This window comes from Coregonus clupeaformis, chromosome 37 (assembly GCF_020615455.1).
Source record: "Coregonus clupeaformis isolate EN_2021a chromosome 37, ASM2061545v1, whole genome shotgun sequence".
Classification (NCBI taxonomy): Eukaryota; Metazoa; Chordata; class Actinopteri; order Salmoniformes; family Salmonidae; genus Coregonus; species Coregonus clupeaformis.
The window spans coordinates 29,628,083-29,654,687 of record NC_059228.1 but is presented as its reverse complement, the minus strand read 5'-3'; the positions used below and the strand labels follow the sequence as shown (position 1 = coordinate 29,654,687).

General features: G+C 40.7%; 1 protein-coding gene across 3 annotated transcripts in view; it reads right to left on the bottom strand.

Annotated features, from left to right (window-relative positions):
- shtn1 (shootin 1) overlaps window positions 1–26,605 on the bottom strand; it is a 44,810-nt gene that overhangs the window by 4,538 nt on the left and 13,667 nt on the right. For all 3 annotated transcript variants that reach the window (XM_041866945.2, XM_041866946.2, XM_041866947.2), the window contains 12 exons: window positions 19,373–19,550; window positions 17,416–17,513; window positions 16,909–16,990; window positions 16,137–16,231; window positions 12,247–12,393; window positions 10,199–10,352; window positions 9,562–9,673; window positions 9,299–9,381; window positions 5,582–5,688; window positions 3,029–3,079; window positions 2,698–2,818; window positions 1,538–1,705 (listed from right to left, as the gene is read on the bottom strand). In XM_041866945.2, coding sequence (XP_041722879.1) covers window positions 1,587–1,705; window positions 2,698–2,818; window positions 3,029–3,079; window positions 5,582–5,688; window positions 9,299–9,381; window positions 9,562–9,673; window positions 10,199–10,352; window positions 12,247–12,393; window positions 16,137–16,231; window positions 16,909–16,990; window positions 17,416–17,513; window positions 19,373–19,550 — 1,347 coding nt within the window. In that variant the 3' untranslated portion in view covers window positions 1,538–1,586. The remainder of the gene's footprint in view (window positions 1–1,537; window positions 1,706–2,697; window positions 2,819–3,028; window positions 3,080–5,581; window positions 5,689–9,298; window positions 9,382–9,561; window positions 9,674–10,198; window positions 10,353–12,246; window positions 12,394–16,136; window positions 16,232–16,908; window positions 16,991–17,415; window positions 17,514–19,372; window positions 19,551–26,605) is intronic.

Genomic DNA, 26,605 nt, shown 5'->3' with positions numbered 1-26,605 from the left:
TCTACTGCTCCCTTTGTCTGCAAGGCCATTGTTGAGGGGAATTCTACTGTTAAATAAAATTACAGTGACTTCCTCTTCCAACAATGTTGTAGCCCTGTCTGTATTTTGGAGCGGTCAGCTGATGAATGAATGTGCAGAGCCAATAGGTCTTACATTTTTACATTTTAGTAGACGCTCTTATCCAGAGCGACTTACAGGAGCAATTAGGGTTAAGTGCCTTGCTCAAGGGCACATCGACAGATTTTTCACCTAGTCGGCTCGGGGATTAGAACCAGCGACCTTTCGGTTACTGGCACAAAGCTCTTAACCACTAAACTACTTGCCGCCCCCGGTCTTAAGATGAAGTCTGAACCCCTTGATGCGCCTGGAAGATATATATATATATAATCTAATACAGAACACTTTATACTCACACAGGCTTTTGGGGGTAAGTAGTATACATGTAAACAAGATGACAGAAAGAAAAGTCACTCAAATTGAATTTCCTCCATAATCTTGGGGGATTTGACCCTTTCTCTCAACTGTGCTCCAAGTGGAAATTGTGCCTTAGTGGCAAATGAGACCCAAATCCTCAATTAGTGCCCCACACAATGGCTACAGGACGTCACACTCCTGTTTCTGGCTCTCACATTTCCCCCTCACTTCAGAAATAGTCCAACGAATTTGTGCAGGTGAGGGAAAAAAGCCCATCCTCATGGTCAACTAAGCGTGATGGTCATTGTGGCGTTCTGAGAGCAAGTTGATCCCAATCCAATTGTTCCGTAACAAACACCTAGCAGAACAGCTTAACCTCTAGTTGACATGCCAAGCATTTGACTAACATCTAAAGCTCCAGTACTACCAGCTACGATGCTCTATGTACATTTACATGCTTGAAATTCTTTAGTCTTGAAATAGATTGTGCTATAAAAAATCTTTACAAAAATGCCTTCAAATAAAGCCTGCACAAAAAATAATCTTGGGCCATGAAAGACTGGGAGAGTATCAAGCGAGGGGAGTAGTGGAAACAAAATCTGCCACAGTGCCCTGTAATTGCTCACTGGGAGGCTACAAGGTTAATACTGGTCTAGACAGACCAATTTAAAGACATACTTGCTTTGGCAAATGTTCAAGGCTACAAAAGCCGGCTGACGGATCCTCTCAGTGCAAACAAAGACTGTGTCAAAAATGTGGGCTTCACCTTCACCATTAAATAAATGTTAACAAAGCCTCCGGTTGTGGGAACAAAGTATTTCATTTCACCTAAATCAATTGCTCCATGGTAATCCTTCATACTGTAGTGCACTCCCTCCCCAAAACAAAACAGGCAGCAGTGTGAAAACATCACAGCTTAATACAACATGAAGCCACGGTGCACTTGGTCTCAGAGCTGCTCTAATTATTCCTGTAATCATCAGAAACAACCAGGGCCAGACTGATTCTTTATGATGCTTTATCCTACATAAATAAGTAGGTTTCTCATTTTCGACCAGTTGGGTCTTGGGACTTAAACTTCACTGTAAATCATGCAGTGATTCCAGCTGTGAGGCATACTTACCCAGGGCCCTGGGGTGCTAGTGGCCAGAACTCAGGTCCACTGAGTGGGCCTAGAGCGGGACAGAGTCCTGAGATTCCTGGGAGCTCTGCTTGGTCTGGGGCTGGTCCCCTCTCACCCTGGTGACATCCAGAACACTGCTGGGGAAGGGACGAGGCGAGGATGGCGAACCTTCACAGAGACAGACACAAACACAATCACATATGAGGCGGCAGGTAGCTTAGTGGTTAAGAGCGTTGTGCCAGTAACCGAGAGGTCGCTGGTTCTAATCCCCGAGCCGACTAGGTGAAAAATCTGTCGATGTGCCCTTGAGCAAGGCACTTAACCCTAATTGCTCCTGTAAGACACTCTGGATAAGAGCGTCTGCTAAATGACAAAAAAAATAATAATAATGACATATAGATCCACAGTATTTCTAGTCAACAGTTGGAAATTGCTATTGTAGGCCTACAGTATGTTTACCTATTTGTCTGATGTTAGGATCTGCAGTGACAGAGAACTGATATTACTCTGTAGGTATGTTTGCAACACGGCACAACTTCTTTTTATGTTTAATTCATTGCAGAGGAGTGTAAAATAATTGAACATTTAACAAAATCCACTACCAGCAGCCAGAAACCACCTCCTCAGTAAAGCAGAAAGTGGTGTCCATACTACAAAACATGGGAGGGCTGTGTGGAAGATATGTCATATTTTGAGTTTTGCAATATGTTGTTTCACTAAGTAATTAGAACAATTGTTCGCAAATGATTTATATTTATTTAATTAACGAAGGTGAAGGGAGTAAGCCAATAACCTTATTCTTGCATTAATTATTGGAAATACATTTGAAAATGCCTCATATACATATTTTCCTAAATGTAATTTCACTTGTTTAATTTAATATTAACAATAAAGCAAAAACAGATAGAGAAACGTTTAGTTATTATACTCTACTACGGATGGAATCTTACCCATTCCTTGTTCCACAAGACTGTCTCCATGAGCCCATCCTTTAGCTATTCGTATTGAAACTATTAGCAGGACATAAGACTGCCTTTGTCTAAATTGACAAAAAGTGATACAATATCATTTGTCATCTTTACGACCACTGAAACCCCCTCCAGAGTAAGTACGGGCTTGTCATTCTTTAGTTGTATATATTTAAAGGAGACAAAACTCACAACTTTCCTGTGAGGTCTGGAACGCGCTCCGCCGTCTCTGTAGAACTCTCTCCAGCTCAGACTCAGTGTTTGTTGATGGAGATCCAACTTTAAGGTGGGGGGAGGGCCTTTTGAAAGTGTCCTGCACAGTTGGAACATAAAGGGAAACAGAATCTGGTATGGTCTTGAGAATAACCTCTAACAACTTAATGTAGCTATGTATTATAAAATATTGTTTGTATACTGTAGTGTCTAACAAATCATGATTTTATCACCAACAACAAATAACAACATTTTGGAAAAGAAAAGTACCTCAAAAAGGACTACTGCTATTATTAAAAGGTTCCATTACCAGAATTCCTTTAAGTTCCTGAATGGCAGAATTGGAGGGTACCCTTTCTCGCTGGCAAGAGGATGAGAACAGATAGAAAGATGGGTTTGGTAAATAAGCAGCACATATTTGACACATTTATCCCAATCACTGTTTCAGCCTACAGAACCTCTTAGCATTGTTGTGAATCACTAGACCACTCTTCATACCACAGACCAGAATAAGGGTAAAAAAAAAAAAAAAGAACATGTCCACATACAGTATAATTATTTAATTTCGCATGCAAACTGACAATTTACACATTATAAAATAATTTGGGTAAAGTATAGGTCCTAATGGTCTCCAATTTTGAGAGAACTGTGGGCAGAGTGCTAAGTGCTACATGTTGACATGTCTTAGAGATCTCATAATAACTTACAAAAACAAGCTTATGCGGTAATCACATACAGTACACTGTCATCCCTGTCAGAATGTGACAATGTGTTCAAAATAGCTTCTGAAGTTTCATAGTCGTATGGAAGTTATTGGTAAAATACGGCAGTTTTTCAATTTCCTGAAAAGTTTCAGTTTTGGAGATACAAGGTTTTCTTCCGTCAGCGACGCTATGCTACTTAGAAACATACAGGCCCATGAACATGATTTCAACAGGTAATAAAGCCTTTCACTGTGTTTCTGTTGAAACACAGCTTTTCTCTAAGGTAAACATACTGTACAGAGCTCCATGTTGACATGACTTAGATGTCTTACAGCGTACAAAAACAAGCTCACTTCAGTAACTACATACACTATTCTTAGGAAAATATACATTAAAAAAACAGAGACACAGGTCCATGAACATGATTGCACAGGTCATAAAGCCATTTCACGAGTAACAAGGAAAAAGAGTACATTTATGTTGAAACACAGCTTTTCTCTGTGCTGAAGTGGTACAATGTTGGTGATCCTTTGTGAGGTACAGTGGGGAAAAAAAGTATTTAGTCAGCCACCAATTGTGCAAGTTCTCCCACTTAAAAAGATGAGAGAGGCCTGTAATTTTCATCATAGGTACACGTCAACTATGACAGACAAAATGAGAAAAGAAATTCCAGAAAATCACATTGTAGGATTTTTAATGAATTTATTTGCAAATTATGGTGGAAAATAAGTATTTGGTCAATAACAAAAGTTTCTCAATACTTTGTTATATACCCTTTGTTGGCAATGACACAGGTCAAACGTTTTCTGTAAGTCTTCACAAGGTTTTCACACACTGTTGCTGGTATTTTGGCCCATTCCTCCATGCAGATCTCCTCTAGAGCAGTGATGTTTTGGGGCTGTCGCTAGGCAACACGGACTTTCAACTCCCTCCAAAGATTTTCTATGGGGTTGAGATCTGGAGACTGGCTAGGCCACTCCAGGACCTTGAAATGCTTCTTACGAAGCCACTCCTTCGTTGCCCGGGCGGTGTGTTTGGGATCATTGTCATGCTGAAAGACCCAGCCACGTTTCATCTTCAATGCCCTTGGTGATGGAAGGAGGTTTTCACTCAAAATCTCACGATACATGGCCCCATTCATTCTTTCCTTTACACGGATCAGTCGTCCTGGTCCCTTTGCAGAAAAACAGCCCCAAAGCATGATGTTTCCACCCCCATGCTTCACAGTAGGTATGGTGTTCTTTGGATGCAACTCAGCATTCTTTGTCCTCCAAACACGACGAGTTGAGTTTTTACCAAAAAGTTCTATTTTGGTTTCATCTGACCATATGACATTCTCCCAATCCTCTTCTGGATCATCCAAATGCACTCTAGCAAACTTCAGACGGGCCTGGACATGTACTGGCTTAAGCAGGGGGACACGTCTGGCACTGCAGGATTTGAGTCCCTGGCGGCGTAGTGTGTTACTGATGGTAGGCTTTGTTACTTTGGTCCCAGCTCTCTGCAGGTCATTCACTAGGTCCCCCCGTGCGGTTCTGGGATTTTTGCTCACCATTCTTGTGATCATTTTGACCCCACGAGGTGAGATCTTGCGTGGAGCCCCAGATCGAGGGAGATTATCAGTGGTCTTGTATGTCTTCCATTTCCTAATAATTGCTCCCACAGTTGATTTCTTCAAACCAAGCTGCTTACCTATTGCATATTCAGTCTTCCCAGCCTGGTGCAGGTCTACAATTTGTTTCTGGTGTCCTTTGACAGCTCTTTGGTCTTGGCCATAGTGGAGTTTGGAGTGTGACTGTTTGAGGTTGTGGACAGGTGTCTTTTATACTGATAACAAGTTCAAACAGGTGCCATTAATACAGGTAACGAGTGGAGGACAGAGGAGCCTCTTAAAGAAGAAGGTACAGGTCTGTGAGAGCCAGAAATCTTGCTTGTTTGTAGGTGACCAAATACTTATTTTCCACCATAATTTGCAAATAAATTCATTAAAAATCCTACAATGTGATTTTCTGGAGAAAAAAATTCTCAATTTGTCTGTCATAGTTGACGTGTACCTATGATGAAAATTACAGGCCTCTCTCATCTTTTTAAGTGGGAGAACTTGCACAATTGGTGGCTGACTAAATACTTTTTTCCCCCACTGTATATACTGCATGTACCTGGACGGGCTTGGTTTTGTTAGGGGCCTGGCCCACGGGTCGGAGGTGAACCCCCCTTTTGATTCTCTGCATCATCTCATCCACAGCCTGTTGCCTGATGTCCATCTCTAGAAGACAACACACAAAGAGCACACAGGTTATTTTTCTCGAAGGCCAAAAACAACTGTCTGGATTTTGATCCATACTAACAATACAGTACAACTTCAGTAGGAGATTTAATAAAAAGCATTGCCTCCATCCTCCTCTATTGCAGTCTATACGTTCCATAAAGGCGAGTATTGATGGCAAACATTACAGGCCAAAGTTCATACAGTGGTCTTTACAAATGGCTTCGGAACTCCTTCAACAACCATTATGTTTTCATTCAGAAGTTCAACAAGAAAAGTTTTACAAATTCTACAAGAAAATACAAGTTATTTGCAGCTGACAAAAGATGGAGACATTTCATTTAACAGCCTGTAGATATTTTTTTAGAAAGTTGCACACTCTATGCTCCCAACAATTGAATGGGTAACACTAGTCACCTTGTAACCTTCAATTAAGATTACACAACAAAGCCATTGTTAGCTGGCACATAACTCACAATGTTATGAAAATGTTGTACTCCAAAGTATTCAAAGCAATATTCAAAGTATTAAAGAAATATATTTTTTTATTCAAATGTTCTTATTCAAATGAAAAAGATAATTGATGACCGATCTCTTCAACCTCTAGGGGCAACCAGGTACAGTAGTGAGCGCCCAATAAAAGAAAAATACAGACAATGAATGACTGGTAACAAAACAAGTATCTTTTTATGTTCAGAAAATACAAATGTACCACCCACTCCAACTATTCAAGGTTTGGTTTTTGTCCATGCAGAATGGAACTTTAAAGGTCCAATGCAGCCATTTTTTATCTCAATATCAAATAATTTCTGGGTAACAATTAAGTACCTTACTGTGACTGTTTTCAATTAAAATGGTCAAAAAGAAGAAAAAAATGCTTCTTCGCAAAGAGCAATTTCTAAAGCAAGGATTTTGCTAGGATTATCTGGGCATGGTTTAAGTGAGGGGGCTAATTGGACGAGCCTAATGGGAGGGATATGTAACTTGAAAACTAGCTGTTATCGGCAGAGAGGTTTAAAACTGTCTTTGTTATTGGTCTATTAACTTATACCGCCTGGTAATGTCGCCAGGCAGGCCAAAAACTCCATCCCACCAAATCAGGCTGAAATGTCAGGCGCTTTTCAAACAGTTCTTACACTAAAAAGACATTATCATAATTTTCACTAATTCACAGTATTATTCCAACCTCATAGTGTGGAAAAATATTTAAAACACATGAAAATCACTTTTTTGACTGCACTGGGCCTTTAACTGACATGGCCCGTCAATGATCCCCAATAAATGCTCATAAAGCACAGACGTGTGTCCTTCGACTACTCAATTATTAATGTCTACATTCCTCATACAAAAGTGACACAACTGACCCATAGTGATTCTGGAATAGAATAGAATAGAAAATAGAAATTACTTCGAGAGCAACCTTAATTTTAAGTTCAATAATGGCCCTCAATTAAGTCGAGCTGCCATTCAATTCCCTCGAGGAATTTCTACAAATTGCATCGAGGAGGGGAACATTTGTGAAATAAAAATGTATTGTATACAGTTTTAAATGTATTGTATACAATGTGGATGAACTGAGAAACAGATGAGATTGTGGATTGGACAGGTTGTCCAAAGTCTGAACGTGGACGTCTAGGTACTGTATCAATAAGAGCCATGTTAGGTTAAAACATAGTAGGCACTATCCAAATAAAGTGCAACCCAAAGATCAGAGCTTCTGCTATAGTGCCAGGCTCTGAAGGAATTGGGTCACAGATTCAAGTCTTCCAGACAGTGCTTCTTAGCTACATACAGTGGGGAGAACAAGTATTTGATACACTGCCGATTTTGCAAGTTTTTCTACTTACAAAGCATGTAGAGGTCTGTAATTTTTATCATAGGTACACTTCAACTGTGAGAGACGGAATCTAAAACAAAAATCCAGAAAATCACATTGTATGATTTTTAAGTAATTAATTTGCATTTTATTGCATGACATAAGTATTTGATACATCAGAAAAGCAGAACTTAATATTTGGTACAGAAACCTTTGTTTGCAATTACAGAGATCATACGTTTCCTGTAGGTCTTGACCAGGTTTGCACACACTGCATCAGGGATTTTGGCCCACTCCATACAGACCTTCTCCAGATCCTTCAGGTTTCGGGGCTGTCGCTGGGCAATACGGACTTTCAGCTCCCTCCAAAGATTTTCTATTGGGTTCAGGTCTGGAGACTGGCTAGGTCACTCCAGGACCTTGAGATGCTTCTTACAGAGCCACTCCTTAGTTGCCCTGGCTGTGTGTTTCGGGTCGTTGTCATGCTGGAAGACCCAGCCACGACCCATCTTCAATGCTCTTACTGAGGGAAGGAGGTTGTTGGCCAAGATCTCGCGATACATGCCCCATCCATCCTCCCCTCAATACGGTGCAGTCGTCCTGTCCCCTTTGCAGAAAAGCATCCCCAAAGAATGATGTTTCCACCTCCATGCTTCACGGTTGGGATGGTGTTCTTGGGGTTGTACTCATCCTTTTTCTTCCTCCAAACAACAGCGAGTGGAGTTTAGAACAAAAAGCTCTATTTTTGTCTTATCAGACCACATGACCTTCTCCCATTCCTCCTCTGGATCATCCAGATGGTTATTGGCAAACTTTAGACGGGCCTGGACATGCGCTGGCTTGAGCAGGGGGACCTTGCGTGCGCTGCAGGATTTTAATCCATGACGGCGTAGTGTGTTACTAATGGTTTTCTTTGAGACTGTGGTCCCAGCTCTCTTCAGGTCATTGACCAGGTCCTGCCGTGTAGTTCTGGGCTGATCCCTCACCTTCCTCATGATCATTGATGCCCCACGAGGTGAGATCTTGCATGGAGCCCCAGACCGAGGGTGATTGACCGTCATCTTGAACTTCTTCCATTTTCTAATAATTGCGCCAACAGTTGTTGCCTTCTCACCAAGCTGCTTGCCTATTGTCCTGTAGCCCATCCCAGCCTTGTGCAGGTCTACCATTTTATCCCTGATGTCCTTACACAGCTCTCTGGTCTTGGCCATTGTGGAGAGGTTGGAGTCTGTTTGATTGAGTGTGTGGACAGGTGTCTTTTATACAGGTAACGAGTTCAAACAGGTGCAGTTAATACAGGTAATGAGTGGAGAACAGGAGGGCTTCTTAAAGAAAAACTAACAGGTCTGTGAGAGCCGGAATTCTTACTGGTTGGTAGGTGATCAAATACTTATGTCATGCAATAAAATGCAAATGAATTACTTAAAACTCATACAATGTGATTTTCTGGATTTTTGTTTTAGATTCCGTCTCTCACAGTTGAAGTGTACCTATGATAAAAATGACAGACCTCTACATGCTTTGTAAGTAGGAAAACCTGCAAAATCGGCAGTGTATCAAATATTTGTTCTCCCCACTGTAGTTTACATGAAAGGGGGGGGGGGGAGTGCTGTACGATGACACCCTTGAACTACTGTCCAAATGTTCAGTGCCAGCACAATCAAATAAATAGTATAAGGTCATACAGTGCTTGCAGTTAAACGTTACAACCGAAGACATACCAAAGAGAAGTTATAAGAGCATTTTGTCAAAGTCTTAAAATATAGATTTTAGGTATTTTTCTGTTTACTGTACCTGGCTCCTTTGCTGAGTCTTGAACCACTAATGGAATATCCCTACTGATATCTTTCTTTTTGCGAATCATCAATAGCAGTGAACTGTAAAGAAACAGAAAAGAGTGAGTTGACCTTGGACCATATATAGGGCCCTATAGGGAGTTTGTCCTAACCATGTGACCTGACCAGGAAGTAAGCCTGGTCCCCGGTATGAATACTTCAAGCAGATATAGTTAATGTAAAATGTATATTGTAAATGATTCCCATTTGATCGTATCTCACCTGAGAGGGTTGGTGAGTGGGGCTGGTGGTGGAGGAGGGGGTGGCGGAGGTGGAGGAGCTGGAGCAGGAAGAGGGTTAGATAGCGCCTGGAGCTTCTTCTGCAGCTCCTCAACTGGTCAATAGAACAAATGGACGAGTAGCATCAGCATCCAATTATTAAGAGAGGTGTAAAATACATAATATTACAAACTGAATGGAAATGAAGGAGAATATTAACCCAAAAATGGATTCTGAAGTGCCCCATGAAACTCTGTTTTTAGTCCATTGCTTTTGTTAACAACTGAAGAAAGTTCTGATATATATCATCATCCATTTAGGAGAGGCTCAACATCACAAACACTTGAAATGCATGGAAATGGCTCAGAAAATGTTTAGAGAACTGCGGGTTGAGATGATTAACCTACAAATGCATTATAAAGTGCTCTAATAAAAAAAAAGATATGGAGTCCATTGCTTTTGCTAACAAATGAAGGGCGTTCTGTGCATTTCTCTACAGTTAAAACCCAAAGTTGGCTTCAGTTGAAAACATGTTGGAATCCCATTGTCAAACCATGAGAATAACATGAACCTTTTGACAAAGCCCCCTCATTCCCTGCAGCTACTCTGTGCAGTCCTCCAATTCTGCTGTGCCACTCACCAGTAAACTTGAGATCCTTGGCCTCCACCTTAGCCTTGGAACACCTCTCCTCATGCTCCCTTCTCTCTTCCGCCAGGAGCTCTAGCTTGCGCTGTAACGCCACCACCTCTTTCTGTAGTTCTGAACCCCTGAGCTGCTCCTCAATCACCTTCATCTGTTCCCGCCAAGCATTACACATTCACTCACAACCCTACAAGATATGCCGTGTACCTGGGTCATTCTTACTAAATTTGAAGTGAATATTAGGAAATAAAGAGTATGTTATGGTGGTTTTACAAGGCAAACAATTGTTCTTCACTACAGACAGAAAAATGTTGAGGCAAAAATAGTGATAAGTGGTACTGCTTTAAAACACACACACACACACACACTCATGCACACTGACACAAAACAATGGAACAAAACGTAAGCTGCTCAGAGCCTGCACCACAAACAGTTCCTGTGGTGATAATTGCTGATAAGTAGCTTTGGGTAGGTGCCAGTCCCAAAAGAATTCTCTACTCCTCAAATAATGTGTTAATTGTTCTTTAAATGGAGGGTATGGCTCACCTCCACCCTATACCAGGAGAGATCAGTGATCCCACGCTTTCCTAATTGTTTTCATCCATCCGAATGCTGCTGAGAGTGAATGGTGCCTCTGATACTCCTTATCAGTATGGACACAGCAAGTCGCTGCCTAAAGTGCTCCCTGTGACCATTATCATTCAAAAGGGGATCTCACAGTTTAATTGACGAGCTAACTGACTTTCAGTCTTTTTCAGATACACATTCATATTGGTTCCACGTGCAAAACTGGAGTAGATTTCTTTCAGATTAGATATTTAGTAATTATAAAAAAGCAATATTTGACTATGAGGGAAAAAATATCTCAGCTGACAATAGATTCTAGACACAATTTTCATAACACTAAAGAAGCATTGCATTGTTGGTGTGGTGTTGTTGGTGTGGTGTTAATGTTGGTGTGTGACCTGTTGTTGGTGTGGTGTTGGTGATGTGGTATTAATGTTGGTGTGTGACCTGTTGTTGGTGTGGTGTTGGTGATGTGGTGTTAATGTTGGTGTGTGACCTGTTGTTGGTGTGGTGTTGGTGATGTGGTGTTAATGTTGGTGTGTGACCCGTTGTTGGTGTGGTGTTGGTGAGTGGTGTTAATGTTGGTGTGTGACCTGTTGTTGGTGTGGTGTTGGTGATGTGGTGTTAATGTTGGTGTGTGACCTGTTGTTGGTGTGGTGTTGGTGATGTGGTGTTAATGTTGGTGTGTGACCCGTTGTTGGTGTGGTGTTGGTAATGTGGTGTTAATGTTGGTGTGTGACCCGTTGTTGGTGTGGTGTTGGTAATGTGGTGTTAATGTTGGTGTGTGATCTGTTGTTGGTGTGGTGTTGGTGATGTGGTGTTAATGTTGGTGTCTGACCCGTTGTTGGTGTGGTGTTGGTAATGTGGTGTTAATGTTGGTGTGTGACCTGTTGTTGGTGTGGTGTTGGTGATGTGGTGTGGTGTTAATGTTGGTGTGTGACCCGTTGTTGGTGTGGTGTTGGTGATGTGGTGTTAATGTTGGTGTGTGACCCGTTGTTGGTGTGGTGTTGGTGATGTGGTGTTAATGTTGGTGTGTGACCCGTTGTTGGTGTGGTGTTGGTGATGTGGTGTTAATGTTGGTGTGTGACCCGTTGTTGGTGTGGTGTTGGTGAGTGGTGTTAATGTTGGTGTGTGACCCGTTGTTGGTGTGGTGTTGGTGATGTGGTGTTAATGTTGGTGTGTGACCTGTTGTTGGTGTGGTGTTGGTGATGTGGTGTTAATGTTGGTGTGTGACCCGTTGTTGGTGTGGTGTTGGTGAGTGGTGTTAATGTTGGTGTGTGACCCGTTGTTGGTGTGGTGTTGGTGATGTGGTGTTAATGTTGGTGTGTGACCCGTTGTTGGTGTGGTGTTGGTGATGTGGTGTTAATGTTGGTGTGTGACCCGTTGTTGGTGTGGTGTTGGTAATGTGGTGTTAATGTTGGTGTGTGACCTGTTGTTGGTGTGGTGTTGGTAATGTGGTGTTAATGTTGGTGTGTGACCTGTTGTTGGTGCTCCAGCCTCTGGGTCTCCAGGACCTGGGTGAGCCTGGTAACATCACTGAGGGCTGCCTGCAGGGCCTCACTGGGTGAGGAGCTCTTTAGCACAATCTGACTCTGTCTGTTCAGCTTCTTCTGCTCAACCAGCATCTGCATGGGAGGAGGATTTACACAAGGGACAGAAGCTGTCAATATCTAACAGCAGTGTTAACTGTGTTGATACATTACTGCATTTGAAATGTGTAATACCTCAAGGGAAAATAAGTATAATCCAGCCTGTTGTAGCAGTAAATTAACCATACCTGTAGTTTTAGTGTAATAAACAAATATTTCAGTATGCCGATAAAAGCACCTGAGCATGTATAGAAACCAGTGAGGCTATTCAAAATGTGGGTTTGCAGAGATGCCATATATAGAGGTCTCATTATGCAGCATGCCTAGTGTGGTCATTCACTTATCTATATATGGTCTTAAAAATTATCTCTGGTGATAACACATAATGAATAGAGTGTTCCTGAATACTGATTAGATTGCAAGGGGGAAGAGTACTAATCTGGACACCATATAGAACATACATGTCATACAATTATGTGGCACTTCTAAGATATTCATGCCATATCTTAAACACAGCGGCATCACATTTTCTCAACATAAGAAAAACGGTATACCATTGGATACTGGTGTCCAATGTTACAGCCCAAATTCATAATTCATATGGGGGCCGATTCCGACCCGAGTTAAGCGTGCGTAAATGGAACCTAATTCCCTTTTATGCACTTTTCTCTCTATGCGTATTCTGACCTTGAATTTAAGCATGAGAATAGCATGCTATTCAACCGTTATTCGTTCGGGGTGGAGATGGAATAAATGAAGGTGTGGCTGAGGTGTGTCTACAGAAAAGTCTTCATAATTCCACCACCTTTACGTGCGAGGAAGCCATGAATAAGGTCGCGCGAACCTCTACTTTCTTTTTTATGATAAAATAACAACATTCTCCATTCACAGTAATTTATAAATTAATAAGAGCTATTGATAAGATCTAGGTAAATGAGTAATCCGTTTGGAGAAGGTATTGTAAATACACATAGCAATTGTTTTAGATGACATTTCCTTATGATCCCTGGAGATGAATCTGAAACCAGTCATTTGGAAGCAAACTGAAAATCATATCATCATATCACATGACATGTATTGCGCCCCATTTTCCACAGTGAAGTAGGCTATTGAGAATTGTAATTGTGTGCCCTCATAATTTGCTGAAATAATTGTGGGTATAACTTTGAGACCCAAGCTATAGGCTACTGTAGGGCTATACCTGCAGAGTTGATGTACTGTATGCACTTTAGAATGTTTTAATTATATGCCCAGCCCTTTCTCAGTTATATTTTACAATTTGTATCATGTTAACTTTCTGGATGAATCAAACCACTGTATTTTTTCATCATCAAAATATTCTGTGCGTAAAGGCTCTCCAAACTTGTTTTTTTTAATGATTCATACAGTTGAAGTCGGAAGTTTACATACACTTGGTTGGAGTCATTAAAACTCGTTTTTCAACCACTCCACATATTTCTTGTTAACAAACTATAGTTTTGGCAAGTCGGTTAGGACATCTACTTTGTGCATGACACAAGTAATTTTTCCAACAATTGTTTACAGACAGATTATTTCACTTATAATTCACTGTATCACAATTCCAGTGGGTCAGAAGTTTACATACACTAAGTTGACTGTGCCTTTAAACAGCTTGGAAAATTCAGGAAAATGATGTCATGGCTTTAGAAGCTTTGATAGGCTAATTGACATCATTTGAGTCAATTGGAGGTGTACCTGTGGATGTATTTCAAGGCCTACCTTCAAAATCAGTGCCTCTTTGCTTGACATCATTGGAAAATCCAAAGAAATCAGCCAAGACCTCAGAAAAAAATGTGTAGACCTCCACAAGTCTGGTTCATTCTTGGGAGCAATTTCCAAAAGCCTGAAGGTACCACGTTCATCTGTACAAACAACAGTACACAAGTATAAACACCATGGGACCACGCAGCCGTCATACTGCTCAGGAAGGAGACGCGTTCTGTCTCCTAGAGATGAACATACTTTGGTGTGAAAAATGCAAATCAATCCCAGAACAACAGCAAAGGACCTTGTGAAGATGCTGGAGGAAACAGGTACAAAAGTATCTATATCCACAGTAAAACGAGTCCTATATCGACATAACCTGAAAGGCCGCTCAGCAAGGAAGAAGCCACTGCTCCAAAACCGCCATAAAAAAGCCAGACTACGGTTTGCAACTGCACATGGGGACAGAAATAGAACTGTTTGGCCATAATGACCATTGTTATGTTTGGAGGAAAAAGGGGGTTGCTTGCAAGCCGAAGAACACCATCCAAACCGTGAAGCACGGGGGTGGCAGCATCATGCTGTGGGGGTGCTTTGCTGCAGGAGGGACTGGTGCACTTCACAAAATAGATGGCATCATGAGGAAGGAAATTTATGTGGATATATTGAAGCAACATCTCAAGACATCAGTCAGGAGGTTAAAGCTTGGTCGCAAATGGGTCTTCCAAATGGACAATGACCCCAAGCATACTTCCAAAGTTGTGGCAAAATGGCTTAAGGACAACAAAGTCAAGGTATTGGAGTGGCCATCACAAAGCCCTGACCTCAATCCTATAGAACATTTGTGGGCAGAACTGAAAAAGCGTATACGAGCAAGGAGGCCTACAAACCTGACTCAGTTACACCAGCTTTGTCAGGAGGAATGGGCCAAAATTCACCCAACTTATTGTGGGAAGCTTGTGGAAGGCTACCCGAAACGTTTGACCCAAGTTAAACAATTTAAAGGCAATGCTACCAAATACTAATTGACTGTATGTAAACTTCTGACCCACTGGGAATGTGATGAAATAAATAAAAGCTGAAATAAATCATTCTCTCTACTATTATTCTGACATTTCACATTCTTAAAATAAAGTGGTGATCCTAACTGACCTAAGACAGGGAATTTTTACTAGGATTAAATGTCAGGAATTGTGAAAAACTGAGTTTAAATGTATTTGGCTAAGGTGTATGTAAACTTCCAACTTCAACTGTACATACTTTGCTAAACCCAAAATGAGCCAAAATAATCTACAAAATCAGAGTATTTTAAAATCTACCAGTTGGTGCTGAAACGGAGACGAATATGCATATATTTAGATGGATTTCTTTAATTGATCCCTATATTCTGAACCCGTTCTCTCAATGTATTCTGTCGACAAAATTCTAATCTAAGGTACCCCGTATTTAAACAGATGTCTTAAGATAAATGTACTGAAAACCCTATTGAATGAAAACTCCACGAGAAAATCTGTTGGGCAGCAAGTGGGAGGGTTTTTAGCGGTTTAATTAAACGTATTCAGCGCATGCAAGGGAACCAGGCCTGCAAAGCCCGTTATGCACCTGCATAAGGTAAGTCTAAATACCAACTACTGAGAAGTGCGTAGGAAAGGCGTAAATGTCCTAAATCGGAATCAACCCCTTACAGATTAACACAGCCACCTTGACTGATATTAGGGCAATGGCTTGATTCCATTGTTTACTTGTTGGGAAACAGCCATGCCCATGATGCATTATATTAGTGTCTAAGCGATGAGTCAGTAGGAAAACAAGTTCATGATCAGGTACCCGCAAAATGGGATTGGGAACAAGCATATTAATCACAGTTAACACACTTTGAACACAATGGTTGAATCAACATTGTTTCCACGTAATTTCAGTTAAATTACACTGAACCAATGTGAAATAGACGTTCAATTGACGTCTGTGCCCAGGGGGAAGGAGACATGTCGAGCTGACAGAAATACCCCATCCAAAGCTGCTAAGCCTATTATGGGTACCTAGAGAGAGCTTACCTCTCGTGCAAATTTCTCTGCCTCTGCCCTCAGGTCCCTCTCCAGATCCAGGTTTTCCTGCAGGGCCTCGTACTCCTCCACAGCAAACAGCGACACTGGAAGCAGAAAATATCTAATCAGAACTTGTAAAACGGCACAAATCTGCTGACAGCGCACCTGTTTCACCTGCATATTTCATGTGTAGATCAAGCTTTCTTGCATATTTCCCTTTATCCCTTTTTTCTGGTCAGTTGGCCCTAATCTTAACCCTGACCTTAACCTTAAATCTGACCTTAATCTTAATCTCAACATTAAACCTTAGTCTTAATCCCTAACCTTAACCCACACCTTCAAACAAAGCTTAACTGCAAACTGGTAACCTAAAATATAAATTTAAACTGTGAAAAATAATACATTCTGCAATTAGCAGGCAGTATAAAACGTTATGGAAAACCTTGAAACTCAAGATGTGGAGGGGGAATTCACTTTTCACAACCAACATGCCCCCTGAAAAGCAAGCCAGCCAAGGACCAAATGAATATTTCTGTAAGAAATATGCCTCTAGTCACTAAGGATCACCCAGCATTCACAGCACAGTAAGGGGGTTCAGGCTTCACTTGACTCTTCTTTCTGTCAAATGTAACCCCACTCAAGGTTGCGCTGTACAAAAAGCCACAGAGAGTAGGGCGCCTTAACTGCCATGCAGAAAGGTGGCCACGGATGTCACACTAGTCTCTTTGGCCTAGCCGTGGCGTTGGAAGCGAAAATATTGCAGTTGAGAAGACTCTCTGACCTCTGTTGTATTTCGCCAAGAGCTTCTTTTGTCGGACTGTCTCAGCAATCAAAACCATATTATCATGTTTTTCTGTCAGCAACTACAGTGAAGAGAGGAAGAGAAAAAGACAGAAGAGAGTTAATTTGATTGTGCTGTTAATTGATTTCTCAAATAATTGAATTGCGACCCTATTGTTAGAATACTGGAGATGGAAATCATTCTAGGTCTCCATTTATTATTTGTCCTAATTGTATGAATGTGCATAGGCCTACTCTATGACAACATCATAAGGACATTGCGCATGATTAATCTGTTTCACCGAGAGGATCAACACAAATGTTCTATTTCAGAGATGGATTTTGAAACAAATAGCAACAAAAAAAAGCTCTGAAGAAGGCCAAGAGGCCGACATGTAAGCTTAAATAAAGTAAATGATACAAGCAAGAGTAGTGTGCAGCTTTTCTTTGAAACTAATAGCAACAAATAGTATTTTTAAACCACTCCCAAATCTATATTCAGACTTACTTCTTCTCTAATGTCCCTTAATTCCTCTCTTGTAGCCTCATGATCAATGGCGGCTTGCTTTTTCTCCTCCAGTGTCAACTCCAATTTATTCTTCAGTTCTGGCCCATGAAAATTCAAAATAAGTACAGTGGCTTGCGAAAGTATTCACCCCCCTTCACATTTTTCCTATTTTGTTGCCTTACAACCTGGAATTAAAATGGATTTTTGGGGGGTTTGTATCGTTTGATTTACACAACATGCCTACCACTTTGAAGATGCAAAATATTTATTATTGTAAAACAAACAAGAAATAAGACAAACCCCCCCCAAAGTCAATACTTTGTAGAGCCACCTTTTGCAGCAATTACAGCTGCAAGTCTCTTGGGGTATGTCTCTATAAGCTTGGCACATCTAGCCACTGGGATTTTTGCCCATTCTTCAAGGCAAAACTACTCCAGCTCCTTCAAGTTGGATGAGTTCCGCTGGTGTACAGCAATCTTTAAGTCATACCACAGATTCTCAATTGGATTGAGGTCTGGGCTTTGACTAGGCCATTCCAAGACATTTAAATGTTTCCCCTTAAACCACTCGAGTGTTGCTTTAGCCGTATGCTTAGGGTCATTGTCCTGCTGGAAGGTGAACCTCCGTCCCAGTCTTAAATCTCTGGAAGACTGAAACAGGTTTCCCTCAAGAATGTTCCTGTATTTAGCGCCATCCATCATTCCTTCAATTCTGACCAGTTTCCCAGTACCTGCCGATGAAAAACATTCTTGTTCTCGGGGTGATGAGAGGTGTTGGGTTTACGCCAGACATAGTGTTTTCCTTGATGGCCAAAAAGCTCAATTTTAGTCTCATCTGACCAGAGTACCTTCTTCCATATGTTTGGGGAGTCTCCCACATGCCTTTTGGCGAACACACAACGTGTTTGCTTATTTTTTTCTTTAAGCAATGGCTTTTTTCTGGCCACTCTTCCGTAAAGCCCAGCTCTGTGGAGTGTACGGCTTAAAGGGGTCCTATGGACAGATACTCCAATCTCCGCTGTGGAGCTTTGCAGCTCCTTCAGGGTTATCTTTGGTCTCTTTATTGCCTCTCTGATTAATGCCCTCCTTGCCTGGTCCGTGAGTTTTGGTGGGTGGCCCTCTCTTGGCAGGTTTGTTGTGGTGCCATATTCTTTCAATTTTTTAATAATGGATTTAATGGTGCTCTGTGGGATGTTCAAAGTTTCGGGTATTTCTTTATAACCCAACCCTGATCTGTACTTCTCCACAACTTTGTCCCTGACCTGTTTGGAGAGCTCCTTGGTCTTCATGGTGCCGCTTGCTTGGTGGTGCCTCTTGCTTAGTGGTGCTGCAGACTCTGGGGCCTTTCAGAACAGGTGTATATATACTGAGATCATGTGACAGATCATGTGACACTTAGATTGCACATAGGTGGACTTTATTGAACTAATTATGTGACTTCTGAAGGTAATTGGTTGCACAAGATCTTATTTAGGGGCTTCATAGCAAAGGGGGTGAATACAAATGCACGCACCACTTTTCCGTTATTTATTCTTTAGAATTTTTTGAAACAAGGTATTTTTTTCATTTCACTTCACCAATTTGGACTATTTTGTGTATGTCCATTACATGAAATCCAAATAAAACATCTATTTAAATTACAGGTTGTAATGCAACAAAATAGGAAAAACGCCAAGGGGGATGAATACTTTTGCAAGGCACTCAATCTTGCAATCAATGATCAATCATGTTGTATGTACTAGATCGTACAGAATACCAATAGTCTATCGGTCAAATAAGTAACAACAAAAGAGATCTCTTCCATTCATCAGGAATGCCATCTAAGACAACCTGTGATAGATCTGAAATCTGTGTGTAATATCAGTGCATCAGTGTTTCGAGTAAAAGCGGTATGGACACTATTTGGAATAGCTGCTGTGGATATGTGGGAATGGGGACAGCAGGGTGACATCCAGTACCTGTGATGGTGCTCTGGCAGTGGGCTGAGGAGCACTCTTTTTCTACCTGAGTGTCCCCACTCTCCTCCTCCTCCTCCTCTTCTTCATCCTTCAGGCTGATCTCAGCAATGGTCTCCGGTCCCAGGTGGGCCAGGTACAACATACTCTTCCTCTTCAAGGAGCGGTTCTGCCGGTTCAACTGGAGGAAGAAAGAGAGAGAGGGAAAGAAATAGATGACCTTATGACCTTATGAAAACAGATGCAGAAGAGGCTGACTGAACTCTTTCAGAGCTTTCATATAGAGAGAACCTGGTGCTTTGGATTTACTATAATTGGTCTTTCTCCTCTTTTTGATGGTATGTCATTAGCATGTAATTATGCAGGTTAGCGATTTTCGTAATGAATCTTGTTCTGGAGGCAGCTCTGCAGAGTGGTCACTAGCTGGCACAGCCACAAAGTCATAAAATCAGATTTTAAACCTAACCCTAACCCTAACCTTAACCACAATGCTAACCCTAATGCCTAACCCTAACCTTAAATTAAAGGGGCAATCTGCAGTTGCTACTTCCAATTTTAGTATTTTAAATATAATATATATATATATATATATATATATATACACACATACCCATTGAGCTTAGTTGTACCCCATTAGAACCCCAAATATAAGCAAGTTTTACTCCTTGTTTGTAAACAATGTAAATGGGTTTTCTTTAAAACAATGTTTAGCCTCAAAACATGGTTCAAACTATAATTTTGATACCATGGATGGTCAGTCCCTGTATCCATAGCGCTGTCCATGAGCGTAGATACATTTCTCCAGCCACATCCCTCAGCTGTTTACCAAATTAGTGGTGGGGTTCGTTATTGTTCAAACTGCAGATTTCCCCTTTAAGACCAAAAAAGCAGATGTTTGTTTCCATGAACTTCGACAATCTAGGCAATTTTGATTTTGCAGCTGGCCCATCTAGCGGAAATCACTCAGTTCTGCCTCCAGGACAAGACTTATCCCAATAAACATAAATCTGCTGCAATTATGGTCAAACTATTATAGTTGTATTATAGTAAAGTGTCATGATGTTCTGGTTGTTATAGGTTAGTACTATTGCTCAGAACCACATGAAATAGGTTTGAACACTGATTGAATTTCACTTGGTAGTGGCTTGAGTGCAGCCTACCTGTCCTTGCAGCTCATAGCATATTCCATAAGCAAGCAATTCACTAAAGATAAGGCAAAACGCAGAAATGTACACAAAACAAATGTTAGGTTATTTTTTTATCCAGACAGCATCTCATATAATACAGATGGGGGGAAAGCACAAATAATAGGAAATGTGGCCAAGATATGCCAGATAAAATGTTGGTCCGATTTCCTCATTCATCGTCCCTTCAATCACACTGTGCCTGTAAGTGGCATCGGGGAGGGATGCACAAGGAATAATCAACCATCTCATTAGAAAGAGCCAGGGGAAAAGGCCTGACGACAATGTATCACTGCTTTTAGACACAATCACAGTATTTTATGAAACGCATTTTTACAGTACATCCCTCATTCCTATGGCATGTTGGACTTTGTATCCCTTTTCTTTACAAATTCCACGAAATTTGATCAGTTCAGCCTAAGCCATCCATATTGAACTGCCAGTATGAAACATTCAAATTCTTAAGTTCTATCATCAAGACAGCCATATGTGTCAATTAGGCATACTACTACTAAGTAAAGAATAATGAAGCCTAAGGCAAGAGGATGGATGAAAATTATGCACATTTCTTGATGTGATTTCAGACGGAAAGTGTGGCAAGAAAAAAAAAGCAGAGCTATAAGAGGCATTTATTAATGACATCCTAGTCAGGGCAGATTGCAGCAATTCCATTTTCTGATGATGCCCTTTAAAGTGCATCTTTTAAAAATGCAATCAACAATACATAACACAGAATCACAGTCTTTGATAATACTCTACTATTGATGAGAGCGAATGTATGAAATTACATACTCAGAGAAATCAGGCCGGCTCGCAGGAAGGCTATCCGCGGCGCTTCAGAGGTCACCATTACAAAGTCACAGCCCCCTCATCTTCTTTGATCAAACATCAACACAAAACATCTGATTTGACTGGTGACAAATAGCAGGCTCCCGCTATTATTGCTTTTTACTTTAAAATGTTGGAGAGTTTAAGATTTTTATGGAACTTGTTTTTCTCCGGCTTTCCTTGTGTGCTGTTGGCAGGCAAAATTACCAGCGTTGGGCTCAAGAAAATGTAATTTTACGTGAGACCACCCAAAATATTTTGTGTCATCTTCATAATGACACTTGTTGGATTCAAACACATTTAATACATTTTCTATTATTGCATTTATGATTTTTTTTACCACACACTATCCTAATGCCTTATTGCAAAAATAACAAATTAGTTGGATCTCATTGTATTCCATTAACATGTGTACCACCTCACACATCCTCCTCGTATTGTTCACACCTCGCCCTGCTGTAGTCATATCGGAAATACTGTCTAGGTCAGGGGTATTCAACTGCGGGTCCTGCAAGGGGTCATTGAAAATATTGAAGAATACTTTTTTTATTTTTTGTTAAATTTTGTTATGAATATCGCTAGCAACTACAGAATAAATTACAGAAATATTACATACCTACAGTAGAAAACTGAAGAATATCTTATTTCTAATGATGTGAACTTCTTTTCTTAACACCTAATATTGAGCAAATGACATTAATTGGAGCCAATTACACTTACACACCCGCGAACAGGCTACCAGTGAGGCCAGTGCTGGTAAGTTTTCTTGACTTGGACATTTTTGCCAACACATGGCTAACCTTTGTTTAACCAGTTGAACACCTACTCTTAGCAAAAATGTGTTTGAAGTTATCTTTCTAGCTAATAGGCTATGTTAGAGTTTACACTTCCTCTTCCAATGACACAGCCACCTTGACTGATATTAGGGCAACGGCCTGATTCCATTGTTTACTTGTTGGGAAACAGCCGTGATGCATCATATTAGTGTCTTAAGCTGCCAGTATAATGCTGTACATTTACAGGGAAAAGTTTTACAGTGTGTTCTAGTTACTTCACAAAAGTAATGCGCAAATACAAGAAAAAGGGAAGCGACATTAACACTTTTCCCCCCGGACAACAGTACAATATTTCCAGGTGGTTGTCGTCGACAACAATTCATTTGTTATCATGTGTTCTACATTCTTTACTATTTTCACAAGTATGTGGTGAATTTTCTAAACTCTTAGTACAAAACTCCAAACTGGTAACACTTGCACTGCAGCAAGTCTTACATTCTAAGCCTTTCATTGTGCATTCATTTTGGTTGTAGACATCTTTCACCACACAATCATTTATCCAAAATAGAAGTTTACTGTGAAATACTGTATAATGAGTACATTAGTTTAATCACCAAAACACAACATAATGATATCTTCTCAATTTAGTTATTTTAACAACCAGCTAATCCAATAGCAAAAAATTTAAGATACATTTGTAAGTCGCTCTGGATAAGAGCGTCTGCTAAATGACTTAAATGTAAATGTAATGTTTCAAAATTGCCCTTTGAATGTAGTATGCCACAATACCGTAAATTACAGTATATTACACTGTTTTCACATTAGGCAACACACTACCCATTAAAATTTACTAAAAATTACATTACCATAATCTCTATCCCATGTGTGATCAAAGGTGTGATCATTGAAGACATCTTTCACAATGTAATCAAATGAAAGAAATGAAAGAAACATTATGTTTAGCAGCACTAGTTTGCATCAAACCTGTCTTGAGCGTTTGGGCATAGGTTCTCATTGAAATCGCAGTAAATATCCTCATTGTTCATGCACCTTGGGAAAAACTTTTTGGCATTGCGATTCCAAGCCTGACATAGGTCTGGATTGAAATCATTGCACTGCTAAATTACTAAAATGTAAATTACTCAGTACCACTCTCCGTATTTTCAAGCAGAGTGGTGGCTGCATCATGCTATGGGTCTGCTTGTAATCGTTAAAGACAGGGGAGCTTTTCAGGATAAAAAATAAATGGAATGGAGCTAAGCACAGGAAAAATCCTAGAGGAAAACCTGGTTCATTCTGCTTTCTACCAGACACTGGGACATGTCCTTTCAGCAGGACAATAACCTAAAACACAAGGCCAAATCAACACTGGAGTTTCTTACCAAGAGACAGTGAATGTTCCTGAGTAGCCGAGTTACAGTTTTGACTTAAATCTGCTTGAAAATCTATGGCAACACTTGAAAATGGTTGTCTAGCAATGATCAACAACCAATTGGACAGAGCTTGAAGAATTTTGAAAAGAATAATGGGCAAATATTGCACAATCCAGGTGTGCAAACCTCTTACAGAATTACCCAGAAAGACTCACAGCTGTAATCACTGCCAAAGGTGATTCTAACATGTACTGACTCAGGGGTGTGAATACTTATGTAAATTAGATATCTGTATTTAATTTTCAATAAATTTGCAAAATGTTCTACAAACATGTTTTTACTTTGTCATTATGGGCTATTGTGTGTAGATGGGTGAGAAACAAAATAAATGTAATCCATTTTGAATTCAGTCACTAGCGCAACAAAATGTGGAATAAGTCAAGGGGTATGAATACTTCCTGAAGGCACTCTGATCATGTCAATATAACATGTTAAAAAACTTACTGTGAAGTAAAACCATAATAATCATCATCATAGTAGTACATTTGAGTATATACACTATATACAGTGCCTTCAGAAAGTATTCAGACCCCTTGACTTTTTCCACATTTTGTTACTTTACAGTCTTACTCTAAAATTGATTAAATAATATTTTGCCTCATCAATCTACACACAATACCCCATAATGACAAAGCAAAAACAGATTTTTAGATTTTTTTGCAAATGTATTAAAAATAAAAAACAGAAATACCTTATTTACATAAGTATTGAGACCCTTTGCTATGAGACTCGATATTGAGCTCAGGTGCATCCTGTTTCCATTCATAATCCTTAAGATGTTTATTCAACTTGATTGGAGTCCACCTGTGGTAAATTCAATTGATTGGACAATATTTGGAAAGGCAAACACCTGTCTATATAAGGTCCAACAGTTGACATTGCATGTCAGAGCAAAAAACAAGCCATGAGGTCGAAGGAATTGTCCCCTAGAGCTCCGAGACAGGATTGCGTCGAGGAATAGATCTGGGGAAGGGTACCAAAACATGTCTGCAGCATTGAAGGTGCCCAAGAACACAGCGGCCTCCATCATTCTTAAATGGAAGATGTTTGGAACCATCAAGAATCTTCCTAGAGCTGGCCGCCCGGCCAAACTGAGCAATCGGGGGAGGAGGGCCTTGGTCAGGGAGGTGACCAAGAACCTGATGGTCACTCTGACAGAGCTCCAGAGTTCCTCTGTGGAGATGGGAGAATCTTCCAGAAGGACAACCATCTCTGCAGTACTCCACCAATCAGGCCTTTATGGTAGAGTGGCCAGACGGAAGCCACTCCTCAGTAAAAGGCACATGACAGCCCGCTTGGAGTTTGCCAAAAGGCATCTAAAAGACTAAGTCCATGAGAAACAAGATTCTCTGGTCTGATGAAATCAAGATTGAACTCTTTGGTCTGAATGCCAAGCGTCACGTCTGGAGGGAACCTGGCACCATCCCTACAGTAAAGCATGGTGGTGGTAGCATCATGCTGTGGGGATGTTTTTCAGCGGCAGGGACTGGGATGATGGCGCTGGAGTGCAATGATGGCGCCGGAGGGGATGGCTGCTGTTTTATAGACTCTTAACCAATCGTGCTATTTTGTGTGTTTTTTCGCATTGTCTGTAACTTATTTTGTACATAATGTTGCTGCTACCGTCTCTTATGACCGAGAAGAGCTTCTGGACATCAGAACAGCAATTACTCACCTTGAACTGGATGACATTTTTTTATTTTATGAGTCGGACGAGAGGGATTTTCTCCAGACACCCGACAGGACCCTCATTCCCGTCATTCACAGTAGAAAGAAAAGGAGATATCGCGGTAGGAGATCGGGGTGCTTGGTTAGGAGCCCGCGACGAGTGGCTAATCTGCCTTTGCCATCGATACTATTGGCCAACTTATTACAATCGCTTGATAATAAAGTGGACGAACTACAGGCACGAATATCCTACCAACGGGACATTAAAAACGGTAATATCTTATGTTTCACCGAGTCGTGGCTGAACGATGACATGAATAACATACAGCTGGCGGGTTTTACACTGTATCGGCAGGATAGAACAGCAGCCTCTGGTAAAACAAGGGGTGGCGGTCTATGTATATTTGTAAACAACAGCTGGTGCACGATATCTAAGGAAGTCTCAAGGTTTTTCTCGCCTGAGGTAGAGTATCTCATGATAAGCTGTAGACCACACTATCTACCAAGAGAGTTTTCATCTATATTCTTTGTAGATGTCTATTTACCACCGATGCTGGCACTAAGACCACACTCAATGAACTGTATACGGCCATAAGCAAACAGGAAAACGCTCATCCAGAGGTGGCACGCCTAGTGGCCGGGGAATTTAATGCAGGGAAACTTAAATCCGTTTTACCTCATTTCTACCAGCATGTTAAATGTGAAAGCAGAAGGGAAAAAAACTCTAGACCACCTTTACTCCACACACAGAGACGCGTACAAAGCTCTTCCTCGCCCTCCATTTGGATCTGACCATAATTCTATCCTCCTGCTTACAAGCAAAAACTAAAGCAGGTAGCACCAGTGACTCGGTCAATAAAAAAGTGGTCAGATGAAGCAGATGCTAAGCTACAAGACTGTTTTGCTAGCACAGACTGGAATATGTTCCGGGATTCTTCCGATGGCATTGAGGAGTACACCACATCAGTTACTGGCTTCAAATCAAATCAAATCAAATTGTATTTGTCACATACACGTGTTTAGCAGATGTTATAGCGGGTGTAGCGAAATGCTTGTGCTTCTAGCTCCGACAGTGCAGTAATATCTAACAAGTAATAGCTAACAATTTCACAACATATACCCAAAACACACAAAACTAGTAAGGAATGGGATTTAAGAATATATACATATATGGATAAGCAATGACAGAGCGGCATGGACTAAGATACAGTAGAATGTTATAGAATAGAATGCAGTATATACATATGAGATGAGTAGTCCTAGATATGTAAACATTATTAAAGTGACTAGTGTTCCATTTCTTAAAGTGGACAGTGATTTCAATAGGCAGAAGCAGCCTCTAATGTG